The sequence below is a fragment of the Oryctolagus cuniculus genome, chromosome 3, assembly GCF_964237555.1.
Source record: "Oryctolagus cuniculus chromosome 3, mOryCun1.1, whole genome shotgun sequence".
In the NCBI taxonomy this organism is placed as follows: Eukaryota; Metazoa; Chordata; class Mammalia; order Lagomorpha; family Leporidae; genus Oryctolagus; species Oryctolagus cuniculus.
The window spans coordinates 36,828,763-36,846,832 of NC_091434.1; the positions used below are offsets into that span (position 1 = coordinate 36,828,763).

The 18,070-nt window shown below is 34.6% G+C and overlaps 1 protein-coding gene across 1 annotated transcript in view; it reads right to left on the bottom strand.

Moving 5' to 3' along the window:
- Positions 1-18,070, bottom strand: part of NBEAL1 (neurobeachin like 1) — a 211,464-nt gene continuing 193,394 nt past the window's right edge. The window contains 5 exon segments of the mRNA XM_051849252.2: positions 1-7,173; positions 9,757-9,892; positions 12,481-12,629; positions 14,679-14,840; positions 15,236-15,352. Coding sequence (XP_051705212.2) covers positions 7,072-7,173; positions 9,757-9,892; positions 12,481-12,629; positions 14,679-14,840; positions 15,236-15,352 — 666 coding nt within the window. The 3' untranslated portion in view covers positions 1-7,071.

An 18,070-nucleotide genomic window follows, 5' to 3' on the forward strand; every position in this document is an offset into this window, starting at 1 on the left:
TTGATGAAAGTAACAAATTTTTTATTTGATTCAAACCCGTTTTCATATACAAAGCTAATTTATATGTACAAAATACATGTACATTCTTAAAAACTTTTAAAGTACAAATTTCCAAGGGACTAAAAAAGTGCAAAATTTTCAATTATTTTCTGCAATCATGCTATACAAAAACAAATCACATCAAACATTAGCTCATATACACACTGAATTTTTAATACATCACTTAATGTAACAAATAAAACATAATCTTATATATTTAATTTTAAAGAATGAGGAAGGAAAGAATGTATTGCACCAAACTAACAGTAACATCATTATAAGAATACTAATCAAAATTATTTACACATTTATAAAGTCTAAACTTGTTCAACTTTAAAATTTTTTTTGGCATATATATATCCACTGAGTCTCAGTTTGCACAGTCAATAATTAGATATAAATAAGACTTAGTATTCTCTTTTCCATGGTCAATTCCAGTAGAACAAACAAGAAGGAACATTTTAAGATAAATATACAACTTTCTGAATTTCTTAAATATTTAAGTAGCAGCACAATTTCCAAGTACTTTTTTAAAGACAAGTCATTCTCAATTTTGAGTTAGCTCACAATGAAGCAACTATGTGCATACACATGCATTCAGCACACCGTCAGCATTTTTAACACTGAAATGCTATTTAATCTGGGTCCCAGAAAAACCGACCAAAAAGACGAATCCCATATGTATGACACTTTTCTGCCTAATGGAACTGCTTCTGTAGCAATGAATCTTCCACAAAAAGGGTGTCTGGCCAGATACCTGACTACTTTTTTGTGAAATGTTTTATTCCAAGTTTATAAAAATCTTTAGTGGAAAGAAAGTTCTATCTGTTAAGAGCTTCTGCACAGAACAGAAGAGCAACATGGTTTTCTAACACGTCTTCTTATATAAAGCTAAATAGAAAGTAAGAAATAGCCACAAAAATAATTTGTGGATGGTGTTTATGAATCACAGTCTTTCAGAGTAGTAAAAAGTAGAATAGGAAAAAAGTAAAAAATATAGAACTTTGATAGTAAGATCTACTGTAACATACCACGTACCACAGCTTGGGAAGTAGTATAGAAATTATTATAAATTACTGAAATTTATTTAAGAAAAGCAATCAAAATCCCAAAGAAATATAGTTATGCTTTGTAAATCCTATATAATAAGAATGTATAACCTCTTTTCAGTTGAATCTGACTACTGTTATTTCCCTACCAGTCTACTTAAAAGTGCCAGTTGATTAAGATGATTTTAACATTCTGAAGTGCAAATTAATTCTATTAAAGTTGTTTTTCCTCCTTTAAAGTATAGCACTTATGAATGTGTAGATGGAGCCACTAAATCATAAACACATTGCTTATGTAATGTGGGAAAATATTATGAAGAGAAAACATCAAGAAAAAAGGCATTTCAGTATTAACTAGTAATACACTACCACCAAACTTCGTTTTAATACATGTTAAACTGAATATATTAGTTCCAAATTAAAATTTTAAAACTGAATATATTAGTCACAAATTAAAATTTTAAAACATCCAACTGAAAAGACTTCTCTTTTCAAAGTTAATCAGTAAAGTATAATTGTTTGAATTACACCTAAGTCCTAACTTTTCTGTTTCTTATTACAATGCTACATAATAGTAGTAGAAGCAGCTAATCACTTCACATACTCAAAAACTTATAAATGTAAATAATGAAATAGGCATCATTTCAGTAGAAACACACATAACTCCACTATCAGTCCTCTTTTAAACAATAATGGGTCATTTTTTAAATGGTAAAATTGTATTGTTATTATCATTGTGGTTATATTTGCAAAATTTTAAGTTTCTAAAAAAACATACAAAAACTGTACCATGGAAAACAAATGTTTAACAAGTGACTTTCTACTGTTCTTTTCCTTCTGAATTTTCAGTTCATAAGATTATGGGTATGAAGACAAAGGTAAATATCACTGAATCTGTGTCCTCTACTTAGCACGAAGGCATTAGCTTCAGAGGCCAAATCCTGCAGTGTGCATAGAAATCACCACAGGGGACAACTGTCAGTGAGAGACCATCAGCAAAACATCTGGTAACAAAGCCATTAATGCAAAGTTCTTACATGGAAGAGAATCCCACAACTTCTGTGTTATCAGATGGCCTTATAGATTTTAAAAGGAAATTTTAAAATTTGCATTTTAGTCCTCAGTGTCTTCAATGTTAATGCTTTATACCTTGTAACACCTATTGCAAATTCAAGATTATCTTCCTACAGAGCTGTACCTGTTAAAAGTCATTGGAAGTACCTAGAGAAGTTATCCAAGGCTTTCAAATTAGAAAAATTCTATTGATTACAAGCCTCAAGACATCTAATTCTGTTTTAAATTTAGGATTTGTTACTCGTGCTTTTTATTATTTAAAATGTTACCCAATTTAAGTGTGTAAAATATTCACTGATAGTCACTAAGAACTAATATTAGCAAACACACTTTTTTGAGGTAAATATTAATTATCTGTTTCAAATGTGAAAGGTCTGAGGAGTGTTCTTGGGAAGAACAATGCAACTGAGAAGGGCATTTGGTTGCCTGTGCAGCATGAGAAACAAAGATAATAAAACCTCTCCAGGCACATTTCAAACAAAACTCTCAGAATAAACAATGAAGGCTATGAACATGAGATCTAGTTTATAAAAAAAAATGGGACTATTTCCTATAGAGGAAAATATCTTAAGGTATAATATATAATCATCTTTTTTAAAGAAAATTTTTATTTAATAAATATAAATTTCAAAAGCACAAGTTTTATAGATAATCATCTTGAGAAATAATTTTTTATACTAAGAACATCAATGAAAGGGATTCTAAAAGTCCCAAGCAGTGCCCACACATCTGTATATTTATAAAAGCCTAAGGATAAGTTTGATCTGCAATTTCAATTAAGAATCACTGGCCTAGAAAATGTGATTTAATTAAACAAAGGCTGTGGCCCACATTTTAAATAATATCGATATAATGACTGATAACACTGTATTTCTGTCTATAGTCATCAGAAAAAGTATCTCCATGTCTTTGATAAACACAGGAAAACTACAGAACAATGTTCTGGATGGAGTTAGGGTTGAACAAATCAAATGTTGGGTGTCTAAGTATGTAAAAATAGGCAAAGAAAGTATTTGAAATGGATAGTTGTTAAGAGTAATAAAAATGTTTAAGATTGCTCATTTGTTGGGGAAAAACAGTTTCAGCTGAAGAGAAGAACAAGCTGTAAGTCTGGATGATAAATGAAAACATCAGATTAAAATTATAAAGCAAAAATAAAATATTTCATTTCTATAACCCAGTCAAAAACTGAATCCTTAAGACAGGCTTAACAGTATACTTTAAGAGATCAACTTTACACACGTACACACACACACACATTCACATTACATATTATATTAAATATTATTATATTTACACTTAATATAGTTCAAGCACTTAACATGTCTTCAGTGATAAAGACAATGTCATTCATTTTACAGATATAAACATAAAAGCAGTGAAGTTTAATTAAAAGATGTCCTTAGTGACTTCTTTAGTGATAGCAATATAAAATGCATTTAAGGCAAGAACTATGTCTGTATTATCATTAAATCAAAATTTGGTATCTCAGTTAATTTTCTCTGCCTACTCCTCTTTAAGCAAATTATAAAAAGTGTTAGGTTAAGATTCAACCTTCAAATCTAAATTCTAATTATGAAGACACACTGATTCTCTTCAAAAGCGCATAACTGATTTTCAATACCAGTTTGCTGAAGGATAATGCTGATATGCCCTAGAGACAAAAAGGAAATCTCACTAATGGTTCTTGCTGATGACAAAATAAAAACTTGGCATTCTTTTCTCCTACAAATGAATGCACTGTCACATAGAGGAAATTAATAGATAGAACCTCTTCATAACTGATATAAGCTTCACAGGCTAACCAACTGACCAACTTGCATTTTGACACAATTTCCTGATTCTCAAGTCCTGATCAACTGTTCCTTCTCTCCTCCAATTTCACCTAAGATATGCCAGAATACACACTGAGTTGTAAATAGTTTGATAAAGCTTCTTCGCTTAATAGATTACTGTCTAGAAGTACCAATCATCATCTTAGTATAACCCTCTCCTCATAGCTAACACACTGAGATTTTTATTTCCATCACCAGTGTCAAGAAACAAAAGCAGACGAAAAGTGCCTTGAACGTAACAGACTCATAACAGCCAATCAGATACTAAATGGATCAACTACATGCTCACCTGTTAGTCCATTCTGATGATACTGTTTATTTCTCCTATCATATAATATAGAAATAACTTCTATGGATAACATATAAATATTCCATCCTTCCAGTGACTTTTAAAAATTAAAAAAAAAAAAAAAGATTGATTTATTTCAAAGGCAGAGTGACAGAGAGAGGGAGAGACAAACAGAAGCATCTTCCATCTACTGCTTCACTCCCCAAATGGCTGCAGTGCACGGCACTGGGCCAGGCTGAAGCCAGGAGCCAAGAAACCCATTCAGGTCTCCCACAAGGGCAGCACATGGAACCATCAGCCGCTGCTTTCCCAGGCTCCTTAGCAGGGAGCTGGTGGGAGGAGGAGCAGCCAGGACTTGAACAGGCACTTTGATAAGAGATCCTGTGTTGCAAGTGGTGGCTCAAACAGCTGTGTTAAATGCTGGCCCTTTCTAGTGATTTCATCTAGTGATTTTTATTTCAGAGGGCTATACTGTTAAAGTGAGGAATATATTACTCAGCTAATGGTTCTATATTTGCTTATTTTAATGGATAAAATTTAAGTTTCATTCTTCTAGACTGTTGCTAGTATTCTAAAAATTCCACAGTTTTGTTTCTACTTTTTGGGAGAGGTAATAAGAGGAATAATTTCATTATCTTGAACATCTAGTATTTTTTTTTAAGTTTTTAAAAAACATCTATTTGAGAGGCAGAGGTGGAAAGAGGGAAAGACAGAGGGAGAGACACAGGCCGAGAGAGAGGCAGAGAGCTCCCACATGCTTATTTACTCTCCAGTGCCTGTGACAGCTGACACTGCGCTAGGCTCAATCTAGGTCTCCCATAAGGGAAGCAGGGACTCAATTACCTGAGCCATCACTGCTGCCTCCCAGGGTCTGCATTAGTTACAAGTCAGAGTCAGGAACCAAAGCAGGGCATCAAACATGAGTACTCTGATATGGAACACTAGTGTCTCAATTGGCATCTTAACTACTAGGCTAAACACCCACCCCTGACCATCTAGTATTCATCTGGCTGGGATATCTATTATAATTAAGTTTTAACAACACAAACACCTGAAGTCCTCAGAAAAGGACCCTTAATATTTACATATGTCTATTTTACATTCACTGCACCAGTTCACTTCTGTGTCACTTACCTAAAACATTGCTAAGTAAAATAGGATTTTAATTTATTGGAAAGTAAATCTTCTGTAACTTTTATTAGTCCTGACTCATAGCAAATCAAATCTATTCACAAATTTACCCAAAAAGAATTCTTCATTTCACACATAGGATTATAAATAAAATGGCACTGCATACTGTGGTTAATTGGAGAAAGAAATTGCAATGAGAAAATTTTTCCAAGATTCCACTGAGAAGACAACTGGGTTTACGGAAAGCTATGATTTGTGGAACAAAACAAAGAGTATTACTATTTTAAAAAGCTGCTATTGTAAGAGTCATTTCTTGTTGCTTGTTTTGGAGGCAGGGAATCACAGCTCCCTTTCAGAAAACCATGCAACCCTTCTTTCTTAAAAATGCATTTAACATCCAACTTTCTGCACAATTTCAGGGATTCATGAATTCTAAACCCAAAGAATTTCAGATTAATAACACTGGTAGTTGTAAAAGCTCTCTGACCTAACTCAAAAAGATGATCAATAAAAAACAGGTTTACCAATCTTTTTTAATTCCAAATTAAATCAATCAGGCCTTTACTTTAAAATTTTCTGTAAGCATACTGTAACATTTAACTATCTATAATAGAATTGGCCATAATCCAAAAAGTTGTACATAATATGAAATAGCAATGTTTTTTAGAAGTACATCTAAGCAACTACTTTAAATTATGCATACCTTCTCAATTCACCCATCAATCTCACAGATATCCTAGGTAAAAAAGTAACTTATTTGGATATGATTGTTAACTACTCTAACTGGGAAACCAAAGTACTTGCTTTTATTAAAGAAAAAAACCAAGAGATTCTGAACTTTGCAGATGTAAATTGTGCTGCAAATTCTACTTAAATGACTCCACTGTCAAAATCGACAACAGACATTTTAAAATTTTGCTATTAATGAAATACTTATGTAAAAATGTATTTCTGGTTTCTCTTTTTCCTACTCAACTTTTAGTGTTGAAAAATAATACATCTCAGTAGGTTCTCATTAATAAGACACTAATAAGTAGTAGTATAATGAGCCAATGTATCAGTTTCAATATTCTTATTTTAATCTTACCACATAAAACTAGAACTTTGCTGAGTTTTGAAAATTCAAGTGTGCCATAGATTCCTTTAAAGTATACCTCCAATTAGGAATTCAACAAATAAATTGATATATTGGCTATGTTGATCAGTACATAGGAAAATGATTAACTAGTCATGTCTCTCAACTGTATAATTTTCTGAACCTTGTTATTAGAAAAAATATCTTAGAATTTTTATATTTAGAATATGTAAACTTAACCTAATTTCTTGATTTTGAAATTTGTTTTAAAAATTGAGTCTAATGGAAAAAATTAATGATCTTCAGAAATGGGCTGTTAAATTGAGTCAAATGATTTTCTCAAATCTATCAGTGTAGATCAACAATTGGTTGATAAGACTGGATTCATGAATGTTAATGAGAAATTTTAAAAGTCGATAATAACCTATGTCTTTATAAGTACCATACCAAATTGTGGTAATCCCTAAATGATTTTCAGGGATAAAAACATTAAAACATTTCAGAGAGTTGAAAGACGTGTTAAAGTGGCAAAGGAATAAATCAGGTTTCAGTTATCCATGACAAAAGACGGAAACACAATCACTGGGAATCTTGTGTATTATATTCAGTTTCTCCAGATGAAATCTGGCTGAGTCGCTTGCTAGATCCCCACAATTTTCGAGAAAGTTGACCTGACCGCATCTGTTTAAAGTAATCCAGAGAAATGAACAAATGTTAAAGAAAAAATAAAATGAATACATAAGACATTGCTTTTGTAGAATGCAGAACAGGTTTTGTTAGCATAATCATTAACACTCTAAAGATTCTTCATTAATAATAAAGATTTCTATATTGATTAGATCTTTCAAGTGAGAAAGTCTAATCCCAATGAGTAAATTTAAAAGTAAAATGTCTGTTACAAAATCATCAGTCACCTGTACTTTATAACAGATCAACAAAAATATGTACCACTTTATAAAAATAAGCTTCTCAAACTATACTTACTTAGTAAAGACATGATTTGGGGATTTTTTTTTTTGTATTTTAAGTACTATTAATGCCAATCAAAGGATAAAAAATGTGAAATAATATTTTGATAAAAAGTAATTTAAATAATTTTGATAAGAATTTTCAAAAATAATATTGTAATCATTCAATCAAGAATGCTAAAAAGAAATTTAGAAAACAAACACAGGCCCTTTAAAGGTAAGAATCATATTTTGTTCCCTAATAAATGTGTACCACCTACCATTCTTCCCAACATAAAACAAATATTAATTAAACATTAATTGAATTAGACAATAAGTATCCTTGAAGAGTGCTTATACTTCTATCTGGGTGGAAAAAATCCCATCTGATCTGTTGTAATTATTTTCCCCAAGCACAATCTACATGCTTTTCAGTTACTAATTAATTTTATTTATTTAAAAGAGAGAGCTATCCTATTTGTTGGTTCACTCCCCAAATGCTCTCAACAGCTAGGCCTGAGCCAGGCTCTGTCTCCCACATGTGTGGCAGGTATCCAAGCTATTGGGCCATCATCTCTTGCCTTCCAGGCCCATTAGCAGGCAGTTGGATTGGAAGTGGGGAGTAACCTGGACTCCAAATGGCACTATGATACGGGATTATGATATCCCAAGTAGCTTCCTTAAAAACCGCACCACAATGCACACACCTGCCACCTTTAACAGCAATGTTCCTAGGATGCTTGGATTGATCAAAGATACATCTCATACAAAGACATCAGTGCCTTTGGCAAGCTTGTTGTCCATTTCCATTTCCAGATGCATTTTTGGAAACATTATTTCCATTACTTTATCATCTTATTTATAAAAGAAGTTCACACTGACAGAATAATTTGGTGCATTATTTAAAAATACACATTAATCAAGATTCTGATGTTTTAAATAAAAATGAATCTTGAAAATTTTTTCATAACTAAATATGAATCTGTATCATATTCTAGACTATCATATTTATAGAATGAATTATAATTTAATTATACAAATTTTTTCTAACTATTGAATTTGCTAAATTAGTTATATAATTGAGCTGACATATTCAAAGATTGTATATTTTAGAGATTACATATATCTTTCAATGATGGAAAATTACCAAATTTATTTGATGAATAGTTAGAACATTAATTTAGGCCTAGAAAATGAAACTGCTGAGGTGTTTTTTCCAATCAATTTTAAAAAGAAAATGCAAATAACAGTAATTTAAGTTAAAATCTTTTTCAGAAAAGTCAGAAGCGGACAAATGTACCTAAGGTGAAGGGGACAGATAATTTTACAAAGCACCTGAATAAATGACAGAAACTGAAATGCACTTAAAGAGTCAAGTTTGAATAGAGTCTTTATATAATCAACACATCAGCAGAGGACAGGAGGGTGTTGCATATCTGAGTGTTCAATAAAAACATGCTTAACATGCTTTAAGTAACTAGGAAACAATGAAACAGAATTGCTGACACTGTTTGGGAGACTGTAGCTTCTGAAAGTAAATGCAGTCACTTTAAAAACTATAAGGATTGAAGAAATTTAAAATATTTATAAAACAAAAATTCTCAGAATGCATTATAGATTTTATAAAAAATTAAACAGTAATTTCTTGAAATGACTGCTACCAATGCCATATTAGATTTGTCAGAAAAAATTAGGTGACTAAAAATTTAAAATGTTTAATTTAATTCTATATAATAAAACCAATTTCTGGGAGAATTACTAAATTACTTGGAGTATAGACACTATGTTTTCCTAGGAATAATAACTAGAAACATGATATCTGAAATTCAGTGACTGACAAATCAATAGCAAGTAAATTTACAGTTATTACAGAAAACTCACTGAGAATAATCACATTATTTGGGGATATATGTAGTTCCAAACAAAAAATGATGGTTTTACAAAAGGATAATGTATTTATTGTCATGTTGCCTATTTGTTAAAATGAGTAATTTTATTGAGACTGTAGTTCTTTTTTTATAACGCCTTGGATGTACTAAAAATCCAAGTTGTGATCCTGAATCTAAATTTGGAACAAAAGAATTTTCTGACTGATAAACAGTGATAGATGGAAACTACTAAATTTGTGCTTCTAACTGCATCATAATATAAACATTATTAAGCGGTAGCTTTATTCTCTCTTTTCTTCCTACACTTTGAAAAATAAAATTTGTCTCTGGCTTATCCACAATGGAGACTTTTGAGTCAGCTGGAACAAAGGAGAACCAAAGGACTCTGTGACAGTGCGGGCAGTCAGGTTTCCAAGGCTGGGTTTTACCTCAGCTGGCTTGCCAACGCCCACCACAATCAGTTTGCCGTCTTCTAAGCCCACAAGAATATGGCTGGATTCTTTGGTTACACAAACACAGTGGATAGACAATCGCATGAATAATGGGTTGATGCTGAGATTCAAACTAGAAGAGAAATTAAAAAACACAGATATAATTACATGTATTAATATTGAATCAACAGAAAGTATACCTGTAAGATAACTTAACAGTCTTCTGGTTCTGTGTTCTAACTTTGTAGTTGTGGAATTTAGGCTCAGAAAGTGGAAGTGACTCACATACATTTACAAGCATTATTGAGGTCCCTACTCTCACCATCTGTTTTTTTGCTAAAATCATAAAATCAAACAACAGCGACAACCACCAGCCTAATATATAAAAACAATTTTATTATTCTCTAGACAACCTTATTCTGTTTCTTCAACTTTTCTTCTATTATAAATCTTCTGGTTCATCATTTATCTGAGTAAAATACCCCTGTCCCTTTGACAAAGGGATACAGCTGAGATTAGAGGAAAGTCAGACACAAGTGAAAAAAAAAAAAAAAAGATAGGGTTCTGTGTGGAAATTAACTACATTCTTGTCTTTAGTGTCCTTCCTAGAATAGGTAGAAATAAATTTCTAGTAACAGTCATCATATTCTGAACCTCAGATTATCAGTGGGCATTTGTTGTGGTCTAGCCTTGACCTTAGCCCTAAAATCAAGTACAGTACAGATTCTGTACATTGCTGTCCTTGGGCCTTTGTGCTTTGTTTTCTCAAAGCTTGTCTACCTCTACTTCCCAGAGAAGGCCCTCTCACTTTCTATTTCTATTTTAATTCCTAATCCTTCCTCAAGTCTCCTATGACTACTCAGATCCTTAATGTCTTTAAAATTCCTCCTGTACACATAAACAGTACTACATGGTTTAGATTTTAAATTGTTCTAATTAGTACACAAGATATTGCTGTTTCTCCCACTATTCTATTTTCTTTTTTTATTTATTTGACAGAGTTAGACAGTGAGAGAGAAAGACAGAGAAAAAGGTCTTCCTTCCATTGGTTCACCTCCCAAATGGCCGTTACGGCCAGAGCTATGCCGATCCAAAGCCAGGAGCCAGGTGCTTCCTTCTGGTCTCCCACGCGGGTGCAGGCACCCAAGCACTTGGGCCATCCTCCAGTTCCTTCCCAGGCCACAGCAGAGAGCTGGACTGGAAGAAGAGCAACCGGGACAGAACCCAGCGCCCATATGGGATGCCAGCGCCGCAGGTGGAGGACTAACCAAGTGAGCCACGGCACTGGCCCCCTCTCCCAATATTCTTAAAATCCTTCAGAGTTAGTATGAGGCAGTCTCACAGTACTGAGCACATAGGCATTCTAATTAAAGTGCTTTTCATAGAGTTGATCAAGTAAAAGTTGGATAATGTGGAAAAAAATCTCAAAAACTATGTGTGTGGGGGGGGCGGTATTTTGAGGTGGGTTTGCTTTGTCTGATGCTCCATTATGAAAAAAATGTTTCAGGGCCAGGGATGTGGTGTAGCAGGTAAAGCCATCATCTGCAGTGCTGGCATCCTATATGGGCACCAATTTCTGATCCAGCTCTCTGCTATGTCCTGTGGAAGACCTGGAAGAAGCTCCTGGCTCCTGGCTCCAGATTGGCACAGCTCTGGCCATTGTGGCCATCTGGGTAGTGAACCAGCAGATGGAAGATCGATCTCTCTTTCTCTCTGCCTCTCTGTAACTCTGCCTTTCAAATAAATAAATAAATCTTAAAAAAAAGAAAAAGAAAAATGTCTCTGCTTGTTTAATGATTAATAAGAAATTCCTATGATCAACACACTATGCCCTAAACTATAAAACAATCTCACTGAGTTTTCTACTTTGAGATTCTCCTAACAGTATCCCCTAAAACCAAGAGTTAAAAAAAACTGTTGGGAAAGACATGAATGGAATAGAGACTTGATGCTCCACCACAGAACAAGGAATGACAAAAATAAGAAGGAAGCTATAAAAATAGAGGAGATTTTGTTATAGAAGTGAATCTGATATGGACGCAATAACATAAAAATACCCTAGACTAGGAAATTACAAGAAAAGTTTTTCGTTTTTTGGTGGGAGGAAGGATGTCCAATATAGTTTGAGGCATTTAAATGGAAAAAAAATAATGCATTTGGGGCACATATGAAATAACAATGCTTTATGTGCCAAAAATAGTAAACAGGAAGAACATCAATGTTGAAAACAGATCCACTATTAGACTTCCCTCTCCTTCTCTGGACTAAATAACAAAATATTCTCCCATCAATTTTATACACGCATCTACAGATATATGGACAAATATATTAACCCTACAAATATCTGGTTTTCCACAATTAAAAAAAAGCATTTTAGTTTGTAAAATTCAAAACACAACTTGGACAGATTTCCAAATACATAATCTAGACTTGGCAGCATAAAATTTTTTTTCTGGCTCTACATATTTTTTAAAGTGATTTTTATATTGTGGTAAATATATATATATATAACATTTTATATAATACTTATATATATACATTTAATTTATTAACTCAAGAATACTTTAGCATCCCCAATTTTTTCACAGTCATCAAAAGAGGTATATTTTATAATAAATGTTAAACTAAAAGATTAGAAATGTTCGACTCCTGATTTCCACTCTAGGCTGGAAATACTACCACCTTTTTGTAAGCAATATTTCAATAATTTTTAGTATTTACCTGTGGAGATCTCTTATAGACAGGAACCCCTGTAGGCTGCCCGTGACAATGTGTTCTCCAACTACACACATATCTGATACTTGTTCCTTCAGGATTTGAGACCCCAGATACTTGCCATTTACAGAAAACAGATGTAACGCATTCTTGTCCTGTGAAGAATTGATAAGGAAAACTGAATTATCACAAATAAAAACAGATTTTAAACTGTGAAAGTTATAACTATAACAGAACAATTTCTCGGTTTAAGATTTTGGAATAAAAATATGGTTGTATTTAACAAGAAACTGTAGGGATAATATTACTAAAGTGATTTCAGATCAGACTGGAAAATAAACACTCACTTCCTACAAAAGAAAAATTAAAATTTCATCCAGCCCCAAAAGCTCCCCCATTCTTAAAACAAAAGAAAAATATTCTCTTAAATTTAAAAGCTTTATCACTGAAAGGAAATAAACATAAAATTCAGTGCTTGTTTACTTATACAATTCCTTCTGCAAAATTTAAGTTGGCTAATATTTCTACTTAAGCTTATGAATTCCCACATCGTAAGAAATTATAAGACAAGAGGCATCTCTAAAATATAACAGAAATATAGACCAAGACAGTAGTAGAAGTCTGTCTGATGGCAAAAAATGAACAACCAAATGCTGAATGGAAAAACATCTTTATAATGTTCTTTGGACTGGCTCATTTGACCTGTGTTGGAGGCTGGGTTTTCAGGATCTCCTGGGTTATTTAGTTCTTTTTTTTTTTTTTTTTTTTTTTTTTTTTTTTACAGGCAGAGTGGACAGTGAGAGAGACAGAGAGAAAGGTCTTCCTTTGCTGTTGGTTCACCCTCCAATGGCTGCCATGGCTGGTGCGCTGCGGCTGGCGCACCGTGCTGATCCGATGGCAGGAGCCAGGTACTTTTCCTGGTCTCCCATGCGGGTGCAAGGCCCAAGCACTTGGGCCATCCTCCACTGCACTCCCTGGCCACAGCAGAGAGCTGGCTGGAAGAGGGGCAACTGGGACAGAATCCGGCGCCCCGACCGGGACTAGAACCCGGTGTGCCGGCGCCACAAGGCGGAGGATTAGCCTAGTGAGCCGTGGCGCCTGCTATTTAGTTCTTTTAAGGCTACCTTGGAGTAACCTGAATCCAGCACTCCCTGCCTTGAGTTCCAAAATCCGAAGAGCTGTAACTACACTGCCATGGACCCACCACAAACTTAACCCAGCCTTGACCCCAGAGGCTTTTTGGGATGTTGAAGGAAGAAAATTCTGAAGATTCCACATCTCATTCTGGCTATCCAGAAATGTTAACCTAGGGCCTTAGTACGTTGACGTTCAACCCTACAACCAAATTCTCTTCCCCTGGCCCAGAAGACCCATCTCTGGAGAAGAGAATAAGAACACTGTTATCTGAGTGGCAAAGCTGAGATACCTCTTAACACACAAGTATTCTCAGCTTTAAAAAAAGAACAGAGAGACAGTGCTTTCAATGGAGCTGTGAGTCACAAGTGAGGCATTCAGATGTTGCTGCAGCTACTGCCTCGATCACAGGTGGGATTCTTCACAGGAAGCTAGGATAGGTGATAGGTATGGACAATGACAGTGTGCCAGTTTAGGCATAGCCTTATTCTTACACTGTTCTTGCTAAAAATTTTATGTTGCAGATAGAGAAAGCTATTCTATGCCTGGGCTTGTATACCAGTAATTTTGATAACCTATGATGTAATATCTTTTTCTTCCTATCTTGATACCAGTAATGTACACGGTATCTGTAGTTTGAATGTATTTGAATGACTTCCAATATATTTTAGTTCTTTCTGTCTTTTTGATTTGACTCAGAGAAGCATCAATAAGTTTTAAGGATTCCCATGCATTTTAGAAGACCATCACCAACAACTGACATGCAAAGTAACTCATGGAAAGAAATGTAAAGAAAATACTGGGTATTTTGGCTGGAGCATAATAATTAGGGCAGAAAAATAGATATTCTGGTTTTCAAATGTTTGAATTTCAGTAAAGGAAATTCTGATCTGTTGTTTCAGTTTTCAACAGCAGATAAATGTGTACATAGAGGACCTTATTAAAATCAATTTATTTGGGTATTTTTTAAAAAATACAATGTTCTTTCCTTCCTCACATCCTAAATATAATATGGGAGGGAAAGAAACACTATTGGTAATTCATCCCAACTGCATGAAAATGTTGTATACCTTGAGGGTGGTCTTTTCTTCAATGCTGGAGTAGATGACAATATGTCCTTCCCAAGACAGAGCCAAGTTGGGAATGGTCAGGAGCAGTGAACTCTCACAAGGTGGTCGTAAAGTCCTCAGGTACTGGCCTTTCTGGATGGTATGTATAATCACAGTGCCATCCTACAAATGGGACATATTTGAAAAATGAGAAAGACAAAGGAAAAGAACAGCAAAAAGTGGGCTGGGTAAAGAAATCTGGAAAAAGAACTTTAAAAATGATTATGAAAACAAAGACACATGCATCTTAAGGAAAAAATCCCAATTGTGAAATTTCAAACAGTAATTTATTTCATAGGATGCCCTCTGTTCCTAGCTAAAAGGGGCAGTAAGAACCAAAAACAGAACCCAATCTAAAGTTTTTCTTTTATGTTACTGCACTTTTGCAATATACCACACATATATCATACATAATTTCTACACTTTTACCAATTGCTCTAGGAAAATGTTTTAGATATAAACATTGCTACTGAATTTGTTGAAAAAATAATTAGTATTTCCTAAAGGAGAAATCTTACCCTTGATCCTGACACTGCCATGTCTAGTTCAGTGCTGATGCCGACACTCAATACTTCATCGGTGTGTCCATAAAGAATCTGAGATGGTTTAGAAGCTAAGCCAGTGGGAACACCTCCCTAATATTAAAACACAAAAGCAAAGGTAAAGGAGTTTTCTGCTATGTACTTTTTAATAAAAGATTGAGATTGAGAGTGAAAGAGAGAGAGAGAGATCTTCCATCCACTGATTCACTTTCCAAATGACCAAAATAGCTAGGGCTGGATTAGGCTGAAGCCAGGAGCTTCTTTCTCATCTCCCATGTGGGTAGCAGGAGCCTAACCACTTGGACAATCTTCTGCTGCTTTCCCAGGCTTTATGTAGGGAGCTAGATCAAAAGTAGAGCAACCAGGACACAAACTGGTGCCCACATGGGATGCTGGCACTGCAGGTGGCAGCTTGACCCACTATTACACAATACCGGCACCTACCTCTTTTTCTTATAACAAGGTTTATACTGCATTTAAACTTTGTAATCACAAGCTAATATTGCAACCAGTTATCCAGAGTCTATGCATAGAAGTTTCCCCTTGGATTCCTGAACTATTTTCAATAAATTATTCTCAATGCATTATCTGAATGTCTCAATGTTGATTATCTTGGATTTTTTTTTTTCAGGTTATTTGCCCCTTTTCTGGGAAATTTATTTATTTATTTGTCCCTTTGAAAGGCAGAAAGAGCAAGAGACAGACAGGAAGACCTAGATCTTTCAACTACTACTTTACTCCCCAAATGCCCACAGTAGCTCAGGCTGAAGCCAGGGGTCCATAATTCAATCCAGTTCACCCATTTGGGAGGCAGGAACCCAAGTTTTTGAGCTACCACCATCTGCTGCCTTCTCAGATATGCAACAGCAGAAAGCCAGAATCAGAAGTGGAGTTGGGACTTGACCCCACATACTCTGATATGGGATGCACATGTCTGAAATGGCATCTTAACTGCTGCACTGAATACTATTATTTTCCCTTTTAATATACAGATTTATCCTTACTTAACATCAAAAAAATTTTTTTGTATTGCATCTCTGAATACTTTGTCTTCCATTTATTAGAGGCTCTACCTCAGGGAAATAAACAATTACTAATACTATTTTTTAAGTCTCAGCGATGGATTTATTTGAAAAGGAGAATGGGAGAGATAGAGAGACAGAGAATGATCTTCCATTTGCTGGTTCACTCCCGAAATGACCACAACAGCCAAGTCTGAGTCAGGAACTCCATTTTAGTCTCCCAAATGGGTGGCAGGGGCCCAAGTATTTGGACCATCTGCCATTGCCTTCTCAGGTCATTAGCAGGAAGCTGGATAAGAAGCAGAGCACTCTTATATGGGATGCCAGTGTCTCAAGTGATCTTAACCCACAGCGTCACAAAAACGCCAGCCCCATCTTTGCTTTCTATGGCTATACTTCTTTTTCTAACTGCTTTAATCTCCTCCCTGTACCTCCCGCTGTCTTAACCCTTAATCATTTTCATTTGTATTCACTTTATTGTAAAACTTTCCTCTACATAATTAATTTGGTTTGCAACCACATCAAATCTGTTTGTTTCTGCTTTGCTTTTATAAACAGTGCTGGTTCTAATCTCTGTTCAATCCTTTCATAACCTCCCTTTTCACCTTAAACTATTTTATCGTTTCATCTTTGAGCTCCTATTTTATTGAACTACTTGCTAGTCTTATTATTTTCTCTTATTAACTTCATTTTATCACAGGGAATCTATCTTTGAGTTATTTCTTCCAAAAGAAAGTAGATTCTACCTTCATGTCCTTATTTGCTTTGTATATTATTTCTTAAGCTATGGATTGTCTGAATAGTTGCCATGTTATTTTTTTTTTATTCATGATTACTCTAGACAACTCTGCCCATTCTTTCTATCTGTTCTAGATAATGTATATCAATTTCCCTTGATATGCTACTACCTGGAACAGATTTATTTTTCTTTAAAAATGTCAGTCTGAGTGCTTAGTGTACTCTATCCTTTATTTATTTTCAAAAAGATCTATTTACTATTTATTTATTTATTTGAAAGGCAAAGTTACAGAGAAGGAGGAAGGAAGTGTCAGCCTGAGTGCTTAGTGTATTCTACCCTTTATTTTCAAAAAGATCTATTTATTTATTTGAAAGGCAGAGTTACAGAGAAGGAGGAAGGAAGTAGGGGTGGGAAGTCAGAGAGAGAGATCTCCCATCTGCTAGTTCACCCTCAAATGGTTGCAATGGCTAGGGCTGGGCTAGCCAAAGCCAGGATCTAGGAGCTTCATCCAGGTCTCCCATGTGGGTGGCTGAAGTATAAGCACTTGGGCTATCGTCCACTGCTTTCCCAGGTGCATTAGCAGAGAGCTTGATTGGAGTGGAGAAGCTAGAACTCCAACCAGCACTAAAATGGGATGCTGATATTGCAGGTGGTGGCTTAACCACTGTGCCACAATGCCAGCCCCTATCCTTTAAAACTCATGTAATTCCTATATTATTTAAGTAATTCAAGTTATAAAGAAAGATGGATGCTTCCCAAATTCATTTGATAAAATGTTTCATTTCCCAATACTAAACATTATAAAAAAAAGAAAAACAGACCTATTTCACTTAATGTAGAGAAATAATCAAAGTACTAGCAAATAAACAGCTGCAGTAAACTGTGCTAGCAATAGACCATGAATTACATGGGTTTATGTTGGAATTCAAGGATGGTTCAAATCTAGGAAATTTTTTTTTTTTTTTGACAGGCAGAGTGGACAGTGAGAGAGAGAGAGACAGAGAAAAAGGTCTTCCTTTTCCATTGGTTCACTCCCCCAAATGGCCGCTG